This window comes from Merops nubicus, unplaced genomic scaffold (assembly GCF_000691845.1).
Source record: "Merops nubicus isolate BGI_N331 unplaced genomic scaffold, ASM69184v1 scaffold15184, whole genome shotgun sequence".
Classification (NCBI taxonomy): domain Eukaryota; kingdom Metazoa; phylum Chordata; class Aves; order Coraciiformes; family Meropidae; genus Merops; species Merops nubicus.
Window position 1 is genome coordinate 1 of NW_008602438.1, and position 26,796 is coordinate 26,796.

Here is a 26,796-nt window from a genome sequence, read left to right on the forward strand (position 1 = left end):
GGCACCCCCGCCCCGCCCGCAGCAGCCCGGGGCTGTGATCGGTGCGGAGAAACCCCCCCTCGCCTGGAAGGGATGGTTGAGTCCCCTCGCAAGGCAGCCGAGGGACCGTCGCCTGCGCGGGGCTGAGCCCAGGCGAACGAGCAAAGCCACCACCAAGTTGTTGCTGGGGTTGTGGATTTTTTTTCCATAATGCGGATACGGAGCCCTAGTCAGTTCAGTATTTTATTTTTTTTAAATCCAAGTTTGCCTGTCCCACATTGATTCTGCTCTGAGCTGGTTTACAGAGTAACCATTTGTAAGAAAACTTGTGCCGTCACCTTCAACTGTTGACCTATAAATCAAACTTTTTAGGACAGGCGTCCTAACGCTCAAAACTTACTTTCACAATTAAGAAATTTCCTGCTGTACTAATAATTTTTTTTTTTTTGGTTGCAATCCTTATTTGAAGGAAGCAAAAAAAAGTCAGCGTTCACACTAGTCTGCAGTAGGCTGAAGCGTGACCCTGCTGTGTGCATGTTGTGGATATCAGACTGTCCTTCAATGATTTTACAGGTTGGTCCCAGGCTGGTCCCCCACCATTGCTTTTCCTCTTCCAGTGGCAGACAGAAGTTCTTTGGAGCTCCGTGGCCCATGGCCTGTGGGGCCAGCCAGTGCTGCTGGAGTAGGATAGGCAGGGGTGGCCAGAGAACCAGAGCTGGGGAAAGGAGAAACCAAACCCAGGTAGAGGGGACTGTACAATTGCATTGAAAGCAGTTTAACAAAAAGCGCTCTCGTTGGACAGCTTTAAGAACAATGTGAATGAACTTAGCAACTTGGGTAGGAATCTTTGAAAATTCTATAAATGTATACTTGAAATTATGTTTGTATTAAAAAAACAAATCGCATTTTCTTCTTTCTTTTAACACTGTGTAAAAGAACATTATGCATGTGAGTGGTTTGAGAATTAAATGGTTTAATACTTATCTCTTCGTCTGTGTCTTGGGGCCAACTGGTGGGATCTCATGTTGATTTTCTCTTTGCTGCTGCTTCCAGTGGGCTGTGGTGCGAGAGCCTGGCCCCTGCTGCAGGCAGCTCCACGCTGCCCCAAGCATAGTGACACAAGGCCAGGCTGGGCAGTGCCAGCCCCTGCTTTTCCTGGCACCTTAGGTGACTTCTGTCTTTTTTTACATGAGCTTTAGTCTCAGCATTTGTGCGGGCTCGGCCGGTGGAGAAAGCACTACGCTCTCGCTGCAGTGCCCCAAGCCCAGCTTTCCTGGTGGCCCACAGCAGGGAGGTACCAGGCCAGGGAGACCCCAGCACCCACCTCCACAGCCCGGAGCACAACCACAGAGGCAGAGGTTACAGGACGAGATTGTTTCTGGAGGCGCACAGTGAGGTAAGCAAGCAGAAATAGGATGCAGCAAGAAAAAACACAGCTGCAAGTGCCAGAGTAGGACAGGGAGAGGAAGAGCTGCTTTCTGAACTCTTCAGTGATTTCCAGAATGCTCCCCCTTTCCTTCCACAGCCCCAGCTTCTGCATTTCATACATAGCTTCTTTCTGAGATGTTACACCAGGCAAGCACCTTGGCACAAAAGGAGTAAGTGCCTCACAGGTCTCTGAAGCGAGTAGGGGACCGATCGCCGCAGACCCGCAACACAACAGAGGACGTGACTCTCGAGTACAAACCACACACCGCTTACAGCACAAACACAGATGCTCAAACCTTCCTAAAGGGGAACAGGAGAGAGAGTCCTGCAACAGCTTCCCAAACGGTAGAGACATCCCCAGAAATCTACAGAGATGCACCTGGACATGACCAAACACCTTGTCATACCAGCTGTTCTGCAGACTGGCACATTTAACTTGCTCGTTGCTTGGCTCGCTGTGGCAATTCCTGTGAGAGGAAGCCTTCATAAGGGCAGATGTCTCACCGGTTCTACGGTAGCCAGAGCAAACTGCACACTGGGGAGCGCCATCTACTGGTGCCTTAGCCACTGGCTGTGCACAACATTCCTGCAGCATGTATTGACAGAACTCACTGCCCTTTGTTTTAAACAGCTGCCCTAAATGCAGAAATCTTATCAGAAAGCTCACCACATTTGCTTCTGCATCTTGAAGACAACCCTGCCAGAGGTCCTCCAGCAGTAGGACCATGGTCACCTCGTGTGGACAAGAGATCACATCACGCATGGCATGACAGCAAGCCAGGCCACCTGAAGCTGTAGGAGTAAACTTGCAGGTGAAATAACAGATTTTTTGACAGAGTTACAGATATTGGTTACTTTACTTGCCACAGTTCATAGACACCTTCACTAGCTCACTTTCAGCATGGAGCCGGTTTAAATATTACTACTCGAGAGAGTCACAGCCCTGGGCACACAAGGCTTTCACCAGTGACTGCTCAGCACTTGGACACATGGGACACGCCAGAGCTGTCAGCAAGCAGGGCTCTGGCATGGGGCAGCTCCTCCACCTACGGCCGTTCCATGCAGAGCTGTGTAAAGGTTCCTGGCCCAGCCAGCACCTGCTGTGCAGTGGCTGGGGCCAGCCTCTGCAGCTTGGGGGTGTTCTGCTAGGACTGGGGAGCGCAGGTTCAAACAGCAAAGTCTAAGTAAGTCTAGGAAGTGACTTAGTGAAACCGTCCATTCAGAGATCAGTTTGTTACGTACAGATCTATAGGTTTTTAATGAACTGGGGGATCAGAGTTACAGTTTGAGGCCTGAAAGGGAGGAGGCTTGGATATGAGAATAACAGCAATGCTGGACTTCGGGTTGGGTGCCACAGAAATATTTCTGCTGGAAAAAAATCCAGCTTCCCTTTGAATGAAGAGTAGAGCAGGTGAGACGCCCTCTGAGCCCCCTCACCTGATGAAGTGAGGAGGAGCGGTCACTGCCCAGCTGGACACAGTCCCTCCTTGCAGCTCGCACCAAACAGTAAGACCAACCACCCCATGAGCAGCCCGGGCTTTGTGGCAATACCCTACTCCCCCCCACCTTTGCCAGGGGCAGAGGAGGGAGAAGCGAGGCCCCCACAGCCCCCTTTAGGAGCAAGGATCAGCTATTCTCCCCATGAAGATAATGGTGTTGAGGGCAGCTTCCCGGATGAAAAGCAGGAAGGGCCTGTTGGCATTGAAGATGACTCTGTTCATGGGGAAGGAACGGCCGGAGACAGTGACAGCCGTGGCAGCCGACGCCTCGCTCCCTTCTTCATTCACCTGCCAACCAAAAGGGAAGATGGGATTAACACAAGGGCACTATGCACTCCGTAGAGGGCTTGCCCTCCTCCTCCAGACAAGGTGGGTGTCAAGCTCCCACCTCCCTCAGAGCCCCAGGCCACTGAGGAAGAGAACGTGATGAGTTCAAAGCTGTTTTTATTTTTTAATGCTTCATGTTTTTAAAAACAAAGAGGGAGACGGCCCTGGGACAAGACAAGGCTTACCTCGAGGAAGGCTTTGTGGAAAGCCTCAGATACATACAGGTCTGTGCGGCCCTCTGCGACGATACCTGAAATTCAAAATGGAGAAAGTTAAACTGTCTTTAGACGACAGCTCAAGAGAGAACAAACACACTGCCACCCTTCATGGCCTGTGTTGAAGCAGAAGATGTGTCTGCCCTAAACCAGAAATAAGCAACTGATTGTAGTTGATGATGTCTAACTCCTGCGTCCTTATTGCAGAGCATGGTTCTGTGTCCAACATGGGACTTGACCATAGAGTCCATCATGGACAGCAGCAATCTCTAAATGCTTTCACGTTCTTGTTCCTCACATGCTGCTGCACTTACTGCCCTGGCACCTGTGGAGGAACGGTTACCCCCACCCTCCACCCCACCCCACCCCATCTCCGCATCTGACCTGGGAGTCTGGCATTTTCTGGACTGAAGAGATCTTCTAGTCCCATTTTTCTCAGCTTCTCCTTGACACTGAAGCTGTCCTCAACATGGAAACGTGGGAGGTAGACAAAGAGAGAGACCTCTGTCATGGAGTCTATCCAGTTCTGCAGCTTCTCCGATGTCAGCTCTCGCTCCACATCCACCAATGGTGTCCCAGCATTGGGCAGGACCAGCACCATTGTGATATCGTCCCCTTTGTAAGGCAGCTCCAGCACCTGGACTTTGTCCTGGGGGATGGACGCATGGTAGAATTTGGACTCTTGGTACATAATGGGGATTTTGCAGGTGTCACCATTGGCTTTATGAAATAAATCCAGTTTTGTGTTTGGAGCTGGGAACTGCGATTTCCAGTGCCCCTAAGAAGGAGAGGGGGAGGACAAACATGAGCATCGTGCTTCCCCAAGGGATATAGGCTGCTCCCCCAGTTTCATTATAGCCATACCTTAAAATAAATGGTGTTGACCAGGACCAAGACAGTGAGATCATCAATACCTCTTTCTGGGATCACTTCCATAATGCGCTTCTCTGTCTTATTAGCCACCCATTCATTAATGATCTTCCTAGAAAGTTCTGGCTTCTCCTGAAGGAAGAGACCAAAAAAAAGGTTAAGTCACAGGTTTTAAACACCTCTTTGTGTCCCTTCTGCAGGAGACAGATTAACAGGGTACACACTCAGGGAGGACGCTGCTCCCAGCATAGTACAGCAGCGTTTACAAATGAGGAGTGGGCAGGCGGCTTTGGTTAAGGTGAGCTGGGACAGCAGAAGCTGCATCACATACTCCCTCCCTGTCTTTACTGATGTCCCACACACCCAGAGTAGGGCACTCCCTGTGGGCAAAAGATAGGGATGCAGCGAAAGGAGAAGGGAAAAAAGAGAAAAAAAAAAAAAGAAAAACAGAAAAAATCTCAAGTAGTTAAACTCACTTTGAAGTTCAAGGGCCAGAGTTTAGCTCCATAAACTATTTCACTAATGTTCTGGTAAGTCTCATTAAAGACCAAAGATTTCTCCCCGAAGAGGCGGTTGGCGGATACCAGCTCTGAGGATTTGTTGGCTTTCTTGTAGAGCCGGCAGTTCAGCTTGGCAAAGAAGAAGTGGATCTGATCAGATGTCTTTTCCGAAATGGTGTCAAACTGAAAGACCTGGAGGAGCCAAACAACAAGAAGGAATCCATGAGCAAGCTCTTGAGCTCCCACAGCAAGTGGTGAAAACAGCCTTTGCTTGCTGCTCAACAGCCTAAATCATGGAGCCAAGAATTTTGTAGGCTCTCAGAGCTTCACCCTCCACGGTGGTTTAATTTGGAACCCAAATCTACCTGCATAACTGCAACACATCACTGCCCCAAGACCTTGTTTTGAAAAGTCCAAAATGGAGGATTAAACACTGCTCATCATGCAGAGGTACTGCTCCTCTTTCTACCTCTGGCTTTCTGTTCTCCACACTCTGCCTTTGACTGGTACCAGCTTCTGGCTGTCTTTGACCCAGCACCTTACCAAAGAGAAGACTCCAGCTCTTGCTCACTGAAGTTCCTTCCCTACAGCTGTCAGCAGGGCACCTTCCCAGATCTGCCTCTTTCTCTCCCTCTGTTTCTCACCCACTTTCATTGCCCCAGCTGTCAGGAGAAGGTGCATCATGTTGTACCTGTCTCAAAAGTGGCCATGACTTAGCTAAACCCTTTAGGTGGTTCTGCAGAATACACTAAGGTCTTAGTGATGCTTCTCCCTGTGCGCTCTGACCCCTGTTAGGGAACAGCTTCTAGTTTGGTGTATGAACCACAAGGCTTCCCCCAGTGCTGTTAAAATTAACATAGTTGGTGTGCAATGTTCACAAGCCCACTGCCACACCTGGCAAGAGTCTCCCACGAGATGAGCATTGTGCTGAGGGGGCTGGGAAGCAGCTCTTGGGTCAGCTCAAGTCACAGCAGGACTCACAAGGTTTGTACTAAGCCCTTCTTTGACAATGTCAAAGGCTGCTCCTTCCCAGGACCATTTCTCACAGCCTGCTGAGTAATCCTGGTATTCTTACCTATTTTTGCAGGGCATGGGAATGTATAGCAATTGTTTGGAGGGCAGATGTCTCCAGCACAGTGAATTTTTTTTCTTATCTGCTCCCATCTGCCAGCTGGGAGGACAGTTATGATTTGTCTACTACTACCCAACCTCAGGGTTTTACGACGCAGAAAAAAATCTCACAGCACATTGCTCCATGTGAACATCCAGGATTTCTGGTACTGTTTCCTCTGAGGCAGTGGTGGTGCTACTCGCCCTTTCACAGGGAAAAGGGGGGATGAGGAGTGCAGCTCTGCATCCGTGGTGGCTCAGGGAAAGAAAGGCCCCCCACCAGTAGGAGGAGCTGCCCAGAGGGGAAGGCCTGAGTGGAGATGTTCACTGCCCTGCTCTGCCCAGAGTGTGTGGATACCAGCAGGAGACCGCAACACTGCCTACTCCAGAGGCAGGGTCTGCAAGGACAAGGACAGTGGCAGCTGAGACAAGTGGAGCCGTTTGATTCACACCTCCTTGGTGCAGGGAGAAAGGCCCTTCTGGGCAGTAGTCAACCCTTCTGCAAGGAAGGTACAGGCAGTTCCAAACCCCACATGGCAGATGAGTTCACTCGCAGTGCACCAGAAGAATACTGCCCCAGAAGCTGTTTAATCCTGGCTGAGCGCTCAAGACTGTTCTTAACACTTAACACAAGGAGACCCTCCAGAAGTAACTGAAGTTCTTGTGCTTCTTCAGGGTGGCAGGAACCTGGAAGACAAGTGGGCTGCAGGCCATCCCATGTGTCTTACTTTTGTGCCAAGGGGGAGAATGGGAATGTGAAAAAGAGCCTTTAGCAACAGGACCTGCTTTTTGTGTTTCAGAAAGCCCAGCTTTTTCTAAACCTGCTCAGCTGCATGTTCACCTGACCTGCAAGAAACAAACTGTTTCAAATACCTTCCCTCATCTCCCAAATGGGCTTCTTTTCCTCCAGATAAAAACTAACCCAGGAATCCACCCTGAATGCTGGATCCAAAAAGGGAGTCAACAGAAAGAGCTGGGATCTATTAAAAAAAACCCAAACAAATCCAGAGCAGAGGAACCTGTCTATGTCCTTCCCAGGGACTTGTTTAAATAAAGGTCTCCCCTCCTAAGCCAGGGAGCTATCCTGACCCAGAGAACCCTCTAGGAGCAATCAGCCACTATCATCTTTGCTGTCTTTCAGACCCTAATGACATGACAGCTCCAAGAAAAGGCTGAGGAAATGCCACTGACCTCCATGAGCTGCTGGAGGGTGCTACCACAAGCTCCGAGCTTGGTCATGGCAAAGGCTGTAGAAATGCTGAGGGGTGACATGAAGATGTTTTCCCCATTGTCCTTGGAGTCAGCCAGGTACTTGTAGAAGTCAACAGCAAAGCGTGAGTTGGCCTTGGACAGCTCCCAGACCCGGGGGTTAGTAGACTCCGGGAGCTTGCTCTTCCCTGGCTCTTGCCTCTCACCCTCCTGGAGCTTCTTCTCAGGGTTGCGATAGATGCAGATGGGATTCACCGGGATGTCACGAGGCTTTGCGGTGCAGATGTCTTCCACGACATAGTGCTCAGGGGCAGCCAGACCCCAGAGACTGAAGAGACACACCACCACAAGATGCATTGTCCTGGAAGCAGAAAGAGAGAGCTCAGACGCTTGCCCTCCCCAAAAACCCATACCACTGCCCAGCCTGGGGGCCCCATTTCAGCCAACATCAGAGTGACAGGAGCCCCATGGTTCTCTCCAATCATCCTTTTGTCCTGGAGCTGCAGGGTAAGCCAGGAGGACAGACAGACACCACCAGCAGGACAAGCATGCCTCTGAGGACACACCACTTTTAGACACAATACCCCAAAAACATGCTTTCCTGGAGCGCTGGCTGCGCTATTTTTAAGCAGCAGGCTCAACCCTGACAACTTGGTACAAAGAAGTATGATTTGAATTTCCAAGGGCCCCTCATCAGCTAGTCAAGGTGACTACAGTGAAAGGACTTGCCCATGCTGCATCTCCCCGAGGCTGCCTGCAACAGAAGTCAGTCCAGATCCACCAGGGCCACTCGGCTGCCCCAATCTACAGTCCAGGTGCATTATGCTTCTCTACAGATCCTACCTGTCTTCCTCACGGGGAGAACCCCCAAGCACACCCCGAGCTCCACAGACCAGCTGGCCTCAGACAAAGTGTTTCTGACAGTTTCATTCCTCTTCTCCCTGGGGGAATCTCCTAGTTTTCCTGGCCTCTTTCTCCCCTCATGTGAGCTCCTGTCTCCCCTTCAATCACTGTCTGTGCTTTCAAACCCACCTCAGCTTTACACTAAGTTATTGATGCAGAAAATGCTGCAGCAGAGAAGTGACAAGGAAGTTCCCAGGGAAGCAGGTCCCTCCATGCATTGAGCATCTTTAATACCTAAAAAGTGTATTTTATGAGTGTGTCTAATGTAGCTGGTGCATCACAGCTGCTCCTGTCCAAAGTTTAAAAAACCGCAATGCAAGCTAACTGTCCCTGGTGCCTGAGGAGGGTGGTCAGTGTTAAACCACACCAACTATGCCCCAGCAAAAGCAAGTCCCTGAAAATGTCCCAGCAAGGCAGAAAGGATTTGTGTTTTCCACCCTTGCTAAAGCAGGGGACGCGCACCTCCCGCCGGCTCCAGCGGCGAGGCCTCAGTTGCTATCCCAGGGTTGCTGAAGTGGCACGCTGTGGTTTTGGGATGCCCTTTCCATGACTCTGTCGGGTTTGCTCACGTACCCCGTGGGAGGAAGCTCACAGGCCGCAGCCACAGCGGCTCAGGAAACAACTACTGGAAAGGGCTGGCAGCCCGCCCAGGACGCGCCTGCTGCGGGCGGTCCCTGCCTGCCCCCGCAGACTCACTGCCACAGCTACCAACTGCTGCCTCTGGATTAACTCAAGATCAGCCACATCTAGCACTGGTGACCTCTGTGTCCCTGGTCTTGCCAGTGGGGGTGGGACAGCACCTGGGGGAGGAAAATGGGAGCAGCTCAAGGGCTGACCTGGGATGCAGGAGACCTCAGGGTGCTTCCACAACCCCGTCCCCAGGCTCTTGGGCAATGACTTCATGTCGGCTCCAGTTCCTCTGCAAAAGCAGCAATTACCTCATTTAGCATCAAGATCGTACTGAGCCCCACGCGGCCCTTCTTCAGCATACACTAATAGCATAGCAACAAGTACAGCAAGAGAACACTCAAAACACGATGTACTTGTTTGGGCTATGGCCACAGCTCTTGCTGGTAACAACAGGTTATCTTGCAAAAGGTTTAGGATAGGTGCAACACCACAAAGGGAAAAAACATTAAAAATCTAAAAGGGAAGGTAATCAACCAAATACAGAAACAAAAAACAACACCCAGGACAAAAGAAAGGAAAACTATTCAGACAATTGGAAGTACTCCAGGAAGCACTGCACTCCTACAGGAAGAGTCAGCCAGGAACAGCCCAGGCACACTTCTGTGCTCCACAGCCCCAGGGCCAGCATGGCAGCAGCCCTTCCTCACCCACACTTAATTCTCCCTGGCTCTTCCAGCACTTACACGCCTGTGGCTGGTGCCACCTCAGAAAGGACAGTCTCACTGCAGTCCCTGCCCCATCGCTCCCCTCATGCCCAGGGAAAGGCATGTCCGAATGCATGTGCTGACCTGCCTGACAAGCACAACCTCCTGCTTCTGTCAAGAGAGGCAGATCATGGTGTCTGTTGTCACACAGTACTGTTCACCTCACTGAAAACCCAAAGCACAAGCGTGGTCTTCATCTTGACGTAATTACATGGGAAACACTCCTTGTTTCTACTTGACACCATCAGCTTAGGGGAGATAAAGGACTTCGCACTAATGCCTTAAATCAAATTCAACAGCCACTAAGGCTGACTTGGCCCCTGACATGTCCAACCTTGACTCTAACAGACAAGTGCCCTTCCTATTTCTTAGGCCAGCTCTTCACCATAGCACTTGGCCAAAAAAACCCACTCTTCCTCTCCCCCCAGCTCTTCAACACTCTCTTTTCCCCTGCAGCACTGCCACACGTTCCATATCTCAACTGCTTTCATCTGGGAAGGATCCCAAAAGTATTACTGCAACTTCACTGCCTGAAAGGGGTTACTGGCAAGGAGGAATGTAAAAGTTAGAAAGGGCTCTTTTTTTTTTCCTTGCTTCGCTCCTATAAGAAGTGTAGAAAGCCAAGAAACAAGTTGCTGATTCAGCTCCAAATCAGAAGGGTCTGGGGAAGTAGAGAAACTCCCCTGTCCCTGTGTGCAACCAGCTGGGCTGCAGCCAGCACAGGCCACTTCCATCCACCTCCCAGGGCTGCATGCAAGGACTAACTAGGCTTGCAGACCCACAGCCTGTCCAGCAGCAACCATGTTTTTGAACTTACTGGTGCTACCTACAGTGGACTGAACATCCCACAGCACCCATACAGTGTGCTAAAGAGCCCAGCAAATGTTAAGTCGCTCATACTATTTTGAGATTGACTTGAGCTTTTAAGAATAAAAGCCTCCCCCATACCCTCATAGCCCTCAACCAGAGTGCACATCAAATCAGCAGTACTCATTTACAGCCAGGCAAGAGATGGGGGATTACTCAGGACAACCTGACTTTATGAATTGCTCTCCACACCATGAAACATTGCTACACGTTGTGGGTAAAAGTGAAGCGTGACACTTCAGGGAACTGTACAGAAGTGAGCCTTCGTGAGAGCTGCCCTCTCAAAATGGCTCCTTTGGTCTATGTCCAGAGTGGGGAAAAAAAAAAAAAAAACCAAAACAAAACACTCTGGCAGCAGCTAAAATTCATAGGCTCTTACAAAAGGAAAAGAACTTGTTGCAAGGAATTAATTAACAATGAAAGATTAGTAGAATCCATTTCTCTTACCTGCCCCTATACCTCCAGTCTTCTGCTTTGAGGGTGTAAATGCAAATTGTTAGGAGGACAGGCAGTCTTGCTTGAACCCAAACCAGTCCAAAGCAGTTTCCTCACTGGATTTCTGTGCTCAAGCAGAGCCCAAACAAAAGCAGGGGAGGGTGGGAGGGGGGTAGGATGCTGAGGCCAAAGGCTGATGACCAGCTGCAGAAGGTTAAGCAAAGAGCAGAAACAAAGCAATGTTTAGTTTGAAAGAGGTTTTAAAGTTCAATCTGACAAGGGAAAGTTCGACCATCTACCCCATGAAAGTGCCAGATGCCTTCAGTTCTTGGCAATAGAAATTAACTACTCATATAATGAAAAAAAACTAATGCAAAACTTCCAAGAGTTCAAAGATGTGATGATCTAAGGTATTTGTAAATCTCACTTTGGTATCTCATAGCTCAGGAAAACATTTCACTCCACCCAAAGACCTGTTAGTGTCTGCTTCCCAAACAAATATGCACAAGTTGAGAGAAATCACCCCATTTCAAATGTAGTTTTAAATATAGCCCCCTCTTAACTACACTTACCTTTAGAAGATTAACAGCATCTCCCTCTGCTTAGCTGTGTTTGGAGCAGGACTGAGCAACACATTTTCAGACCTAGGATGCAGTTGCTCTAAAAGTCCAACAGCCTCCTGAACATCCCAACCCAGAAATTGGCTGGCTCTGGGTGCTAAAGCCATCCTGTTACTGGTCCCCAGTAAGAGCCTAGGTCTTAATGGAAAAGAAGAGAACTCCTGCTCCTCATAACTGCTTTCTCCCTGACTGCAGCCCAAGCCAGATCTGAAATACAAATCAGAGAGTAACCTGCAGGTTAGGTATTTGTAATCTGCTGCAGAAGCTAAAACATCCTCAGTGACAAAGGATGGACCCACATTCCATACCTTATTGCTCCAAGTGGCTGCTGGTTTAATTTTCCATGGAAACCCACACGCCTGCAAGCGCTGGGACCTTCGGGGTTGAATTAGGAATCCTTCCACACCCAGCAGAGCCTGCGGGCAGATATCCATACACGGGTTTCCATCCACCCAACGCTCAGAGGTGGTTTAAAGCAGTAAAACCAGAGTAAACACCTATTGTGTTTTGCACATCCCATACAGCTTAAGCTAACGTGACTGAACATTTCCCAGCGTGCCGCAGTGCTCTGGGAGGGCGGCCGCACGCCCGCTTTGCTGCGGGACAGGCCAGGCCCCTCAAGCTGAGCATGGAGAGACCTCCTCTGCTGACAGCCGCCCTGTTAGCGGCCAGGTTAATTCCACAGCTGACGCTGCAGGCTGAAGGGATCTGCCAGCTGCCCAAGCCCTACCCGCCAGGGTAGCTGGGTGAACAGGTTGTTGAGTGCAGCACATAAGTGGCAATGTATTGCTGGTCCAGCTCAAAGCAGCAACACAGCACTGAGCCTGAGCAGAGCTCTAGCTAAGGAAGCAGCTACAATAACAAGGATGTCAATACCAATCATTAGCTGCCTTGTTGGCTCTGGTGGAGGGACTGGTTTCATCCCAAAGCAGGAATCAGCTGCTCAAAAGCACCACAGCCCTAAGCCTGGCAGCCTGGGGCAAGTGAGATCCAACATCATATGCCTCAATTTTAGTCTCCCTGATGCTCACAGCCCAGGACACAGGGCGTTGGGAGTTCCCAGTTACAGGGCAGGAGGCTAGGGAAACAACTCGGGATGTCCTGGGAGGAGAGAGCCCTTTGCTGCAGGGCGCTGCTGGCTTTTCCCAGCACGGGTGGAGCACAGCGGGTGCAGCACACTGCCGCCTCCCACCTCGGCAGGCAGCGCACAAGCTCCACGCTCGGAGAAGGGCCCAGAGCAGCTGACAGCAGCAGGGAGACAGCGTATTCTCTCAGCGTCCTTGCACTGTCCTCCAACTGCCCCTTTGTTTTGAGAAGATGGAACGAAACACCCCTTAAGTATACCTGAGCAGTGAGCAGCAACACGAACTTGAGTAGCTTTTGGTTTACTGCTTTGGGTGCTCACTGTTGAGTTTTATAGTGACACACAGAGAACAAGACTCACATAGCCACACAGACAGATGGGATCAAGAAATCCCATGTTCTGCGCTAGGCTTTTCCAGCTCCCTTCTATCCTGGTACTCATACCCAAAGGGGGGAAAAAAAAAAAAAAAAAAAATTCCAGCAGCTGCCATCCACTTTCCCTTTTCCCCAATGCTCTCCTGATACAGGGCAGTCACCACTCCCTTCCAAAGGGATCTGACTCTCCACAGCACTTGAGATCTTTAAAAGCCAGCTTCTGCAGAAATATAGTTCAGGTGTGTTTTTTCTCCCTTAAGTGAGTACCTGAGCATCCCAGACCCTCTGACTAAAAATCAAAAAAGGAAAGGAAGCAACTGGAACATTCAGCTTTCTGCTGGATTGCCCAGTAAATACAATGCCCTTTGTAGGAACTGAATGCTTCAAGTCACCCAGTGAGGAAGTACAACTATGTGGAAGTGTGAGGGGAGTCTAACAACTAGAACTGATGGGCTCCAATCCAGCAAAGCCCACACCTCAGACTGGATCTGTGGTGCCTAGGCTCAAAAGTAAAGACAGAATAAGCATTATGCGTAAACTCCCACAGCAGAGGGCTGTGCTTCTCCTGGAACAGGAGCAGGAACCGTTTTTCAGCAAAGCAGCAGCTTATTCTTTATCAGACTATATTCTCAGATTTATAGCTGGACTTGTTAAAGACCACAAAAAGGAGTAAAAGAAAAAGATGAAAAAACACAAGGCAGGCTGTTGAGGAAACCTTATTCTCACTTTAAGGCAAGTTCCAAAGCAGGCTCACCAGTTAGATGTATGCTTATTGTCCCTTTTTCTGTTTTGGTTTTTTACTTAGCTACTCTTTGAGTGACTAGCAACACTGATTATTTTGCATATCCTTTCCTGTTCATCTCTGGTGAACACATGAAGAAGCCACTTTGCTTACAGGTAGAGTCATAAGAGAAGACACCAGACCTCCCAAGTGAGGCAGGCAGCTTCTTTGCTATTTGGCATCTCTTATGCTCCACCCCAGCAGAGAACACACACACAGTGACCTGGAAAAAAAGTCTTAGACCTCACACAATTTAGAAGAATACACATTCAACCCAGACAGAAAATGAGAGATTTTTCAGTGTTCTCCATTAATTTATCATTTAATATAAATGCTGACAGAAAAGCAGATAAGACCTTGTAGACACTTCCATCTATTTACAAACCAAACAGTGAATCACCACCTTTCCATTTTTAATTGTTGTTGAATCTGCAACTCAAAGGATCCTTAGACACTATGTGGAAGAAAGGCGAGGTTGAGTCAGCTGTAAGAGGGGAAAAAGCAAGGTGAAGAGGGAAGGAGAAATAGCATTTCAACATATGGCTTCCTCTATATTACCACCATGCACACACAATAGGTCTCCACTTCCTTGTTCTTCACTTCAGAAGTGACACTCTTTGTGCGCTACAGTTCTAACAAATAGAGACAAATACTGACTTTCAGATCTCTGGATCCTCTTGCCTTTTGCCTCCTTCAATTCACTCTGTCCCACTTCTGCATAATGTCTAGAAGGGTTTTTTTTTTCCAAGTTTAAAAATGTTGCAGGAGTAAAGATCTAGTGAACTCTTTTTTCTACTCCTTTTGTCATCTTTTTCCAAAAGGTGGTGAAGAATCTAACCTTTCAAGAAAAGGAGTATCAATGCCTTGTGTGCCTCAATGCCCCCCTGTGAGTAGCCTTGTATGGATAAGGCTTCTGCATTCCCCTGAACTTGCAAAGAATTCGGTTTATGGAATTCTTCTCACAGATTCTACTTAATCTCTACTCCTATTAAAAATGTTTTGATAATTACAAAAGAATATTCACAATATTAACCCAGATTCATCCATTCCCATAAGGGATCAAGATTTTTTTTTTTTCAGTAGGGAAGAAAAGCAGGAAAGGAAGCAAACAGTAGAAGGAGAAGAAAAGCAAGAGAAGAACCAGTTCAAACTGAAAGAATTCATGACTTTTTTTCAGGATTGATGAGAACAGCAGATGGTGAATTTTGCTTCTCCAAGATTCTAAACAAATTCAAGAAGCAGCTCATAGCCTGACTCAACAAATCTCATGGTCTCCTTTATTACCTAGACTATCCTTTTTATTTTATTTTTTGTTAAATATACCTCTGCAGGGCACAATCACATACAATCAATACGATTGGAAAATTACATGAGCTCTATCCCAAGCATATATGCACCAATGTTAAAAAGTTATTTAAAAAACCAAACAAACGAAAAAATAAACTCCACCCAAAAAGGTGATAATGACTGCAGAATGTCTCGGGGAGACTTGTACGGAACTAACAAGATCAAAAGAAAACTATGCTTACAAAAAAAAAACCAAAAACAAACACCAGGAAAAAAAGTAATCTGTAGAGAAATCCCACAACTGGAAGTGGATTATTTCAAAGAGGGGGTGGGAGCTGTCACATAGAAGATCCCACAACTCTTCCTCCTTCCTCCCACACATGCTTTGCTTCACCTCTTTCTTCCCATAGCAACAAACACAATGGGGAAACAGCTCGATGCTATGCTACCAGTTACAGAAAATAGGGAAAACCCATCAAGCTACAGCACAGTTGCTAGGCTGACTTCAAGGAAAGCTCCTCTTAGCACAGAGGCTGCTTACACAGCAAGCAGAGGCCAAACGGGTAATGGGAACTCCTTAAAATTAGAAAAAACTGAAAGTCATCCACTTTGCCAGATTTGTCCATGTTAGAGCAGCTTCACTTGACACGCTGCAGATTAAAGATACCAGTTGTGAACTGTGCAGCAGCTGTGACGTGAACGGGGTTTCTTCTCTTCAGTCTCAGGTTGCTTTATATACATTTACAAAGCGCTGCTACCAAGTTTCTCTTTAAAAAGCTAGAAATAAAGAGGTCAGTGTACACATCCAGTTGTGGGATCCATCCAATACACAATCTGGTTTGGATGCCAAAGACTTGTGAGTACTGTCTGCCACAGAACTATTAATGAATCTTTTTAACATTACAAAGAAGCAAATAATTTCTTTAACATCTTAAACATCAAATACTCCACAATATTTTCTGTTCTGCTTAGAGATATATTTTTCCCCTGTATATATTCCATCACCTCTAATGCTTTTGATTTTCAGAGACATTGCACCAGCTGTTGCTTCTGTCTTTACCAAGACTGTGTTTTTCAAATTCAAGTTGATAATTGGGTTTTCCTAAAATTTTCAGATCTTACAATCAGTTGTTTCCTGGAATATGAAACCATCCAACCTGTTTATATGCAGAGACACCTGCCTTGCTGGGCACCTAAACTTTCCCAACTGCTGAACGCCTGGCAACTTCCACTAAAATTGTACAGAGACTCACTGGAATTGCAAAGATTGCTTGGAAAGATCAGTTAATTATTTAGGTTAAAGCTATGGGCATCCAACTGTGAGTATTGCAGTCACATATTTTAAGCTTCAGGTGACTGGAATGCTCCCAATGCAGATAAAACCATATTCCCATGTGCTCTTTTTAAGGGAAAATTTCAGAAAAAGCTGCACCCTCTTTGCTTACCATAGTGTTCAAAGAGTTTCCATGGCATGATATTACAATCATCATTGGGAAATATAATTATAACAACAAAAAAATAAGTCAATATTAAGTTTATTCTCCTTTCCCTGCTAATCAAGGCTCTACCTGCATCACAAGAAGTGCCTTGAAGACTGTGACAACACTAAGCAGTTACATTCCTCCTATGCAAGAATAAAGACCACACATTAACTGTATGAGGACACTGTGCTGGGATAACATTTCCCCAGATCCCATACTTATACTGTATAACTTGAACTAGCTTACTCTATACTCTTTCATCACCCTGGACTTTTCAACAACAAAAAAAAAAAAAAGCAGTTGTTAACAGCCAAGTATGGAAAAGGGAATCTCCAATTTAGTTTTTCACATTTCAGGTTGTATTTAATCTGAGAACAAATCAAGTTGCACTACATAATCTGTATGCTGGTGTACCACATGGAACCTCCACCCCACTGCTAGCACCATGGCTATACCTAAAAGGTGGCTCCAAAGACCTGTTTTTCACTCTCCTTATGAATTCAGAGCACACATTTACTCAAGCAAGGCAGATGTTTTTCCAGTTCTTGTCTAAACTACCACTTAGACAATTCAAAAACTTTTGCTTCCTTTTTCTTCCATCCAGGGGAACTGATTTATTGTTATGCAAAAAAATTAAGCTGCTGACACACTGACTTTTTTGGGATTGTTTTTACATCAGTGCTACCAACATCAGGAGCCAAATCGGAAGCGTGCATTTTGGAATGCAAACAATGACAACATTTGAATAAGAAGGTAACATCATGCCCCAGTTTTGCTCTTTGTTCCTTCTCTCTATTCTAGGGCTACAAAAACTTACTCGTACACAGAGACAAGCACAAATCTTGCACACTGCTTATGTTTGTTTCCCCCCCCCCCTTATTTTATACCAAAGATGAGATGGCACTCCTGCTCTTGATCATTAGCACTGAACTTCTTGGTTACTAACTTCAACCAAAAATACTTTATATTTGGGTTCTTCCGGTAACTATCCTGTAAGTCTGCTTCATAGTCTAGATTTCTGAGTGGAAATGGCAATGAAAATAAGGGTTTATGCTATTCTGACTTACAGATTTCTCTCTGAACCTAAAAACCTTAACAACAGTCTTGCAAGAGTCTCAGATCAAGGAAGTGAAATGCAAGGTGGCCTTCTCATATTAGCAATGAAAAGCCTCACACTCCTAGTCCTTTCCAGTAAAGAATTTGCCCCACCTTACTCAATTTGTGCTGTCAAGAGACAATATCATCATACAAGCTTGCTTCTTCCACAACTAATTTAATGTAATGCTACAGTTTGACAAGTCTTTTCGGTTCCAGTGGGCTCAAAAGCCAGTAACGTTTGCAACACAGATTTATCTTGTACTGTAACTGAAGAAATTTTAATTCAGTATTCAATTTAAACACTTAAAGACAAGGCTTCTTTGATTATATAAAATGTCTGTGTTCCTTCTCCCTCTCTAAATGAGCCATTCCATCAGCCAAGAGAGTGCACGAGAGATTGAAAACATGTCAGATACCCCAGATGCACCTTTGTACACTGCAAATTGTACGACTAAACAAAATGATTTTCCACAATTCAATGCATGGGTAAGGCTTCACAATCATTAGCTTTTGTAAATTGTTATTAGGATAATACAGTCAACTCACAAAACCCTACAAAGATCTGACCATCAAAATGGCTACACCAGGAAAACAAAATAAGTGTAAAGCACAAGTCTTTGGCTCTCCTTTAAAGAAAAACAGCAGTTTACCATGTTTATACAGATTCCCCCGTTTGCCTACCAGTAGGGGCAATATCACATTTGTGCATCACTGAGTAATAACACCATTAGAAAAGGCAACTTCACAGAAGTTATTGGCTAAGCGAATTCATTTGAATGCTCTGTTTTGAGGCAGCAAGCTGTCACTGTTACACAATCAGGGAGGGCAAATGGGCAAACGACAGAAGGAAAGGAAGGAAGGTATGGACAAAAGGGAGAGAGTTAGGCTCAGGAGAAACTACACAGAAAAACTTGAGGAGAAGAAAGGGGATAAGAGTGCTGCAAGTTTGAAAGGTGCTCTGATCTCTAAATAAAAGAAGTCCTACTCTGAAATGGTGCATGATACAATAGAATTGTACAACAGGGGTAGAAGAAAAAGCCTAAGTTTCTCCTATTAAGAAAACAGGACTAGGCCATAGGAAAGGAAGAAGAGATATTGAAAGAAAGAGGAGGGAAATAACACTACAGAATAAACATTTCTACACTGACCAAATCACTGACATAGTAAAGCTTAACCTAATACTTGAAGCTTCCTATCCTGGGGTCTTTGTCCATGCTGAGGCTGAAACCCAGGTATCAATGAGGGTTCAGAACTGTCTACTGCAGTAGAAAATTTAACCTACGCACCAAATGATGCAAGCAGTGCCCTAACAACATTGTAATACTGTTTCTTTTTGCCCAAGCAGAATGATCTAACCCAGCTCCTAGCTGAGACCAGTTTCACTGAGGTGCCCAGCACTGCTGCAGAGCTGGGACCATGGTGTGCTATAGAAAAGAAAGTAGCAGGATACAGCTTTACACCAGAAACTGCCATTATCTCCTCCTTTGCTATAGCCATCAGTGCTTCCATTCTATCTAGAGCTAACTGCCCTCCCAGTTCTACTAGCATGCTTTTCCACTAAAAGGGAAAATTTTAGGTGCAGCTTCCAGATAAGACTTAGAAACATGCACCACATTTTGCTGTTTGACTTTTTATCAACTAAATTTCTGAAAAAAAGCAGAAAAAGGATGGGAGGAGGAGGAGGAGAAAAACAAAGAAAAATCAATACTTTTGGTAGATATTAAACAAACTCTTTAACAAGCCAAACTATAATACTGGGCCAACAGGGCATTCACCTGGACAACGATCACAACAAGGACACTACGCACAAAGTACAGCACAGAGAGCTGGATAAAGGAGACAAAGAAACCCCAAAACCAACAGTAAAGTCTCCCTTCAAAACTACAGGTTTTGGAAGCATTTGTTGTATGTAGGCCAGCAATCTGAATAGCTCTTACTGCAGAATTCCTCCTGGGAGCAAGAGAGAAAAAAATAAATTAATCTCTAATCTGGCAAGGAAAGTAGCTGGCACAAGTAATAAAAGCTAAAAAGCCTTTCCCCCTCCAGACTTTCTTCCTAGTGCTGAAACTTAAACTGTAGATTTAAGCATAACATAACCGTCTTTGAAGATTAATTTATATCAAAAATTACTGCAGTCAAAAGAAGGTACATTCTGGGCTTGCCCTCCTAGATTAGAATATTGCACTAATTTTCTCAACTGAAATGAGCTCCATGTGTTAATAAAGACACAGCAGGAAGAAGTAAACTAATTAAAAACAAGAAGGCCGACCTGATGGTGGTGCTCTGCACTAAAGGGAAGCAGAAGAGGGCGCACTGCCTGTGTCGGCTGACTTACGAGCAGGCCGCCTGGGGAACACATTAAATCATCCTCATGCTCAGAGCAGAGAAGGGAGGAACAGACCTGACAGGCTCAAAACTGCATCAGCCCAGTTCTGCTCAGCTCGAAGGGAGCAGCTGTGATGCTAGGCCTCCCGTAGGAGATATGGATGGGTGGAGGCAAGGTGTAGATGAAGCTATTCTAGGGCAAAGATGATTCTCTGTCACAAGTTAAGAGGGGTTAGAATGAAAAAAAAGCAAGCTTCAAAACTACTCTTGGCAATTAAGAGGCCAAAGCTCAACTAAGAGCAAAATAAACCTGTGTAAAGACATACGGAAAGTGTGGGCGTGTGTGCTGAAAAATGCCTTTATTTTCATTCAGTGCTTCTACCTCCCAGACATTTGATCACAACAGCTGCGCTCATGCGAAAAAATTCTTAAAACATACCCAATATATATACAGATATAACTACGTATATATGTATATATATATTTATATATAAATTTTTATTTAAATAAAAAAGAAAGCTCGAATCCCAAGCCAATATGTGTATCAAATCCTTGACCAGCCAGGTCTGTAGGGCATAATCAAATTCAATGTGAAATAGTATATAAACGCGGTGCCTTGACTGGGCAAATTAAATAATTGCTACTCAAAAGAGTCTTCTGTTTGGACTCTCCTACTGGTAGGCAATAGTGGGACTGTATCCCCTCCCACCCCCCATTTTGTTTATTTAACAGTATGATGAATGCAAAGCTTAGCCCAAGGTTGCTATGACCTCAGCAGGAGTTAAGGTTAAGGAAGAAAACTAAAAACCAAGAAAATTTATTAACTCTTGCTTTACCCAACCAAAGCAATGCAGTAATTTATTACATAACCAGTGCTTTCCAATTTAGTAGTCTAACCCAGAGAGTAAAACACAAGAACAGGCCAAGAAGGTGTAGAGGGAGCAGCACTTAAGTTTTCTTCACAGAGTTCTTCATATCCAGGGTTTCAACCCAGTGCATGTCAAAAGACTCACATGTGCAGCAAGAACAAAATCTCTTTCATTTCTTTGACTTTTAAAGGAAAACAGGCTTGCCATTTTTCCAGTTTATGCTTACAAAGCATCAACTTGGAGAAGTAGCACAACAGATCTATCAAGTAAAATTTGCTTTGCAGTACTTCTGACAGGATCTGTGCTGTGCCATTAAGTGGTCACTCTGATGCAAGTTTTCCTCTATGAAAAGGAAATCCAGGAAGGATTTGTTGCAGCAGTGGCAGACAGGCTGCAGACTGATTCTCAGGTATCGTATTCTAACACACAGACCTTAAACAATGCTGACTTTAAAAAAAGAAATAAAAACTTCCCTCTGTTTTAAAGATTGCCATGATTGATGCACACAAAGCAAAGATGTTGCCCTCCTTCAGTAAAAGGCCCTCACAATAGCATTACAATTAAATAACTGATGGACAACTGAACAGAACAACAACAAAAAAATCATGTTAGAGAGGAAAGTATGGTTTTAATAATAACAAAATAGCAATGAAGAAATAAAAAGGCAAGAGCTGCTGAGAAAGAGGGATACATGAAAAGCCTGTTTCAAAAGGCAGAGATATCAGGAAATCCCTCTGCATCAATTTAATTGTACAGACTTTGGGTAAGCTTGTTTCAAGGGATGTAAGCAATGAGTAAGAATGGGGAAAAAAACAGGACTGTGCCGGCTGCATTGCAAAGATTCTGTCACTTGTAGTTAAAGTTTAAGCAAGAAGCCTTGCACTCCTAGGGTAGAATTGTTCCAAGAATGAAGTTTGCTGCACATCTTTTGACACTGCAATTCACAGCTACTCACCAACCCTCATTCCTTGTTTACCTTTAAACCACACAAGGAAGCGGCCAGACTGTTTTAGTCATTGCGAAATTAAGGTGATAAATTATGCACTGGGTATGTAATAATATCAAAATAAAAGAAAAAACCTACTTCATTAAGATCATACAATTAATCAAACAGAGTATATATATAATATCTTTTTTTTTAAGCCCTGGGATCCAAGGCATCCGAAGTTATTAAAATAAAGTTCATTCACAGAACAAAAACAAATTTAATTTGAATTGCTTGCAGATACTGCTAATTTTCATTTTTTTTAATTAAAAAATGCGTTAATGTGAACTATGTGCAGGATTTGTTTCTAGTAGTTGTGTTTGTGCACATTGCCTCTGGACCTGCTGCTCTGCTACTGCTGTTGTTCCTGGGTTTCTCCAATCACCCCTGGAAAAAAAACGTGATGGAAGCTACCAACACCCCAGCAAAAGCAACTCTGGGGTACGTTGGCCTCACTTCATGGAGCAGACGTGGGTGGAACTCCTGCTCGCTGGGAGTCGTGGCTGTCTCCTCCTCCCTCTGGGTCCTCTGACAGGCTGAGAGATGCTGTCTTGTTTGACAGGAGGCCAATATTCTCTTGTGTCAAGGCTGATCCATTTGGAACTTCGCTGCTGAGAGAAAGTTGAGGACAAAAGGGGAAGGGGTAAAGGTAAGAAATTACTGAGATTTTAAAATTTATTTTATGTAAAAGGGCTTCAATTATTTGTTACTGCAGCATCTCAGTGAACATTTGTGAACACAAGTAAGCACGTAAAGCCTTGCCTTGTGTAACAAATAGGTTGTCTGGTATGGTGCAGATATCAGAAAAAGGAAGAAGAGACAAGGCTGATTGAAAACAAGACCACCTAGGTTTAGGGTTCTAGATCAGTTAGGTTTTACCAAGTGCTTCAATATATGCCACAAGATGTACAGCATCAATCTGTACAATGCACATGTTGCAGAAAACTTGAACTTTTTAAATTTTAAAAATATAATATTTTATCATTTCATTACTTGGAGTTTTATACGGAAAAATTAATTTCTGCTCTGGAAGCCTCAATCTAATGGTACAGCACAGAACTGAAGAACTGGTTTTAAGAAGAAAGTGCAGACCTCATAAGCAATTCAGGGGGATATATTTTTCTGAATATACACACTTTCTGAATAAAGAGAGATTCCAAACTTCTCTCATCAATTTATGCTAACTTAATGAAATGTATGAGCTCTTCTGTTCAAACTATTAGTCTGAATAGATGCAAATGCTTGCAAACATCTGAAAATGCTTGCTGGGTAGATTGCCAGGATTCCCAGACAACATCTTATCTCAACTATCAAATGTGAATGGAAATCAATCCCAGCATCACACACAGATAAAGATCACTGCCTACACATGAAAATGAACTTTGTTTCAAAGTTACATACCTTCCTAGGCAACATCCACACCACAAACCTTAGCAGGATGGAATAACTTTTGTCTCAGATTTGCAATATTTCTTTTCTTTGCAACTAAAACGGCAGATAAACAACAGCCATAAAAAATCTTTATCTCCTGTTCCTCCTCCTAACCATCCAATACTGACTGGATGGACTTCTGGTCTTACGAACACTGCAGTTCTGCTGAATTGATATACAGTCTCATTCCATTCACCTTCTCATCAGCTGAAACAGCCCTTAACTCATAATTGTACTATAAAAACTTAATTTGCACACATCTTTTCCTAGTAGGTCCTCCCACAACAGAAGCAAGGGCTATTATTCATATATCAGAGTGTGACCTTGATTCAGTCATTCTCCTGTTATATAAAGAAATGTTGAAGACCCATGTTACCTGAATGTCAGGGCGAGGTCATCAGCTGGAACCTTGTTTTGCGGTTCCAATTGTCCATTTTCTGTCTGTTTAGTGGTGCCCAGTTTGTTTTTTATATCCAGTGAAGACTGGCTCTCCTTTAGGAAAAAAAAAAAAAAAGGACAAAAAAATTTTTAACATTGTGTTGAAACAATTTGAAACTTCATCCTTTAGGACTGAAGATGAAGGCCTGTAAACTGGCGTTATACAGTGTAATCCACAAAAGCCAGGAGACAACAAAACAGACTTGGTAAAATATGCCCATCCTCTCAGGACACAGCATCTCCCAAAAGGAAGGGATGACTCTTGTAACAACAAGCAAAGACCATAGACTGTAACAGCACACAGACTTCTGAACACTAGCCTATGCCTGCAGGTTTTCTATGTTAAAGCAGTTTACAGAAATCGTGGCACAGTGACCTTGGAGACAATTCAGAGTTTTCAATAAATTTAGTGCCACACTTTTGCTGTTATTTTGTCACCATTTGAAAAAAAAAAAAAGTATTTTAAAGTGGCTTTTAAAGTGGCTAGAATGCAGATTCTTCACAAAGAAGAATGAAAAAAATTCTCTGGAGGTTTTGAAGAATGAAGAAGTGAAGAGGGAGATGGACGACTCCAGCTGTGGTCATCCAGCAGAGAGACTTTTTTGCCAGGGTGAAAGGGCTGCAACCAGCTACACAGCTCTCCACCTCTCTGCCTCCCACCCCCAAAGCACTCACCATGCTCAGCTCACGGGTTCTCTTCCCAATTTCCCTTTCCACCTGGTGTAGCTCCAAGCTCAGCTGTTCACTTGAGATCATCCCAGTCCACTTGGGAGGTGGGGGTGGGGGCTGTGGTTGGCCTGCCAGGGTAGTCGCCTCCCTCTGCAACAGCAGCCTGTTACTAACAGCCTAAATGCATAAAGCCAAGCACATACACAACTGAGCACACAACACACCAAGCACAGGAAGAGCTCTAGGCCATAACTCTGGAGTATCGCCTATGTGCAAAACCAAGGCCGCTTCTCTCCATGCTTAACAAGGTCCTAAATCAAATTTTCAATGCAAGTTTCAACATTTTTTTACACACAGACAAGTCTTTTCACTTTAAACAGTGTTAAATACCTTTTACTGTAATAAATTTGCATGACTTTTCCCCATGCACTATTCCCTTCTCAAAAGTAAGATGAAGCACATGAACAAAACCACTCTTTTTTGAAGAAAACATAAGAAAATCTGCTGCTATAATTTTACAGTAGTAGAATTTACAAAATTCTACAGTACAGACATAATTATTACTATATCAGATAAAATATCTTGAGACATGTGCATGTCAGTATGTAGCTCTACTGACCCAGCTTAGGAAGCACAGAACAGAGAGGGGCAAGTAACTACAGTCATTCACAAACTGCAAGATGCTAGTAGCCAAGTAGAGGCTGCAGCCATGTCAGCCACTCCAAAAATCTGCTAATACTTTGGAATTTGGTCTCATTAAGTCTGTGCTCTGCATTTAAGCACACTATTTACTGTTCAACACAACCGAACATCTGGCTGGTCTTCAAGTGGAAATGCTCATTCATTTGAGAAGAGAGCAAAGTCATCTAGTTCTTTATGCTCTGACTGAATGAAGTAACTGAATGAAGCCTTGAAACAGGTAAATCAATAAAGCCTCCAGGATTTCCAATAGCTACTTGCAGCTTCAAAGACAAAAGTTAAACTGAAAGCTCTTATTACTTAAAAGAACCATTAGTTCTGACAAACTGAAATTACCATAAAAATCAAGGCTCAAAACTCACCCAGGATTTCACACTGACACAATCACAATAATAATGAACTGGAGAGGCAGCTCACTTGCAGGTTTTCCAGATTTCTGATACTCTTCTCTTATGGCAAAGGCAGATATGCAAGACTTAAAACATTTTCTCCTCTTGTTTCCAAACAAGAGCACAAGAACACAAGTTCTGTTTCAAGTAACCAAGAAATGCATACTCCTTGAAATTGCTGCTGTGACTTAAATCACTGCGAGCTCCTAAAGCAGATCTGCAATAACCCTCCTCTGTACCACATGTCCTTAGGTAACCATAGTTTCAGCAGAAGCTCCTATCAACTACTTAGAGCAATTCCTTCTGGGAAAACATTTGTATGAATAATGGTTGAGGTACCTAGAATAGTTTTCTGGTAAACATTTACTGATTTTTGCTAGAATGAAAGAAAAGTAACTAAAGCTACACTACAATAATTCTTTCATTATGCCTTGAGATTTCTACTTGTGTGAATCACAAAGTACAAAGATTTCAGCTCATTAATTCTTCTACAGATACAGACTCCCATCTTTCTTCATGTGACAAATGACTATACTACTTCTAAGTGAAGAGACAATATTAAACTAACTTTTCAAGCCAAATATCTTTAATATTTATCTTCCCAACTCTTGTGGCTTGTGCTATTTAGGAAGAAACACGTACAACACAAAGCCAGACATGAAACAGATGAAGGCCATAGCTTTCTGTACATAAAAATCAGACATTTTCTATGGCAGTAAAGCCAAGAGGAACAAACAAGTATCCACACCACAAATTTGCTTCTGAGTAGGCAGATAGAGAGGGGAAGTAAGTGAGAGAGTGAATGAAAGCAAACATGAATGAGCACCGAGTGTGGATTCCAGTATGGTGTCAATTTGCACATGAAGTGCAGGGAAATTTTTATTGCTAAGCAGAGAGTTTTGCACTGGTACCACGGTCCCAATGTCTGGCATCGCACAATTAAGTCCAAGACTGACACATGAAAAGCAGTTTTAGTGGCTTCACCTCTCTCCATACCACCCCTCGCCACTCTTCCAGATGTTAGTACCAACCTCCAGTCCCCGCATTTGTGTCTGCTGGCTGATCTGATGGTCTACTTGCTGCAGCTCCATGCGCAGCTGCTGCTCTCGCTCAGCTGAGGGCAACTGTTTCCCATGACCAGCCACGTCTGACATGGACAGCCTCTCCCTTTGGCATCAGAAAAGCAAAAATATGGAGATTTAACAAAAAAAAAAGGCAGCTTTACTCAGCACAGAAAAAAAAAAAGCAATTTAGGAAAATATAGAAAAAGGTGACAAGAAACCAAAGCAATCCTACCTGTCATTGAAACGTCCCTGAGAAGGTATATTTTGATGAGAATATGGAGAGCCTCCCCAGCCACCGTGAGTTCCGTAAGGACTGTAGTCTGCTAGTGAACACAAAGAAAACCACGTCTCATTTCTACAAAACTACCCTTTCAGTAGCTCCGCCAACACACAGAACTGGGCAGGTGTTTGAGAACAACCAGAAAGGTCAGCTCCCAGAGTGAGGAAGGCTAATGTTTCTCCTGCT

At 44.7% G+C, this 26,796-nt stretch overlaps 2 protein-coding genes across 2 annotated transcripts in view; both read right to left on the reverse strand.

Moving 5' to 3' along the window:
* Positions 1 to 3,020: 3,020 nt before the first annotated feature.
* Positions 3,021 to 7,494, reverse strand: SERPINC1 (serpin peptidase inhibitor, clade C (antithrombin), member 1). The gene is made up of 6 exons (XM_008938372.1): positions 7,120 to 7,494; positions 4,795 to 5,010; positions 4,313 to 4,450; positions 3,833 to 4,226; positions 3,419 to 3,483; positions 3,021 to 3,194 (listed from the first exon to the last, which is right to left on the reverse strand). The coding sequence occupies exons 1-6, from the start codon at positions 7,492 to 7,494 to the stop codon at positions 3,021 to 3,023; spliced, it is 1,362 nt and encodes a 453-aa protein (XP_008936620.1).
* A 14,235-nt stretch (positions 7,495 to 21,729) lies between these two features.
* RC3H1 (ring finger and CCCH-type domains 1) overlaps positions 21,730 to 26,796 on the reverse strand; it is a 33,620-nt gene continuing 28,553 nt past the window's right edge. The window contains exons 15-19 of the mRNA XM_008938373.1: positions 26,563 to 26,650; positions 26,298 to 26,433; positions 24,185 to 24,355; positions 23,448 to 23,563; positions 21,730 to 22,251 (exon numbers count right to left, since the gene is read on the reverse strand). Coding sequence (XP_008936621.1) covers positions 22,098 to 22,251; positions 23,448 to 23,563; positions 24,185 to 24,355; positions 26,298 to 26,433; positions 26,563 to 26,650 — 665 coding nt within the window. The 3' untranslated portion in view covers positions 21,730 to 22,097. The remainder of the gene's footprint in view (positions 22,252 to 23,447; positions 23,564 to 24,184; positions 24,356 to 26,297; positions 26,434 to 26,562; positions 26,651 to 26,796) is intronic.

Bases quoted from the DNA above. Each gene is read 5' to 3' on its own strand.
- SERPINC1 (XM_008938372.1), bottom strand. From the start codon at position 7,494: ATGCATCTTGTGGTGGTGTGTCTCTTCAGTCTCTGGGGTCTGGCTGCC. The intron at 4,451-4,794 runs GTGAGTTTAACT...CTCTTCCTTCAG, and splicing joins TCTGGCCCTTGAACTTCAAA to GAGAAGCCAGAACTTTCTAG. The intron at 3,195-3,418 runs GTAAGCCTTGTC...TTTGGTTGGCAG, and splicing joins TCCACAAAGCCTTCCTCGAG to GTGAATGAAGAAGGGAGCGA.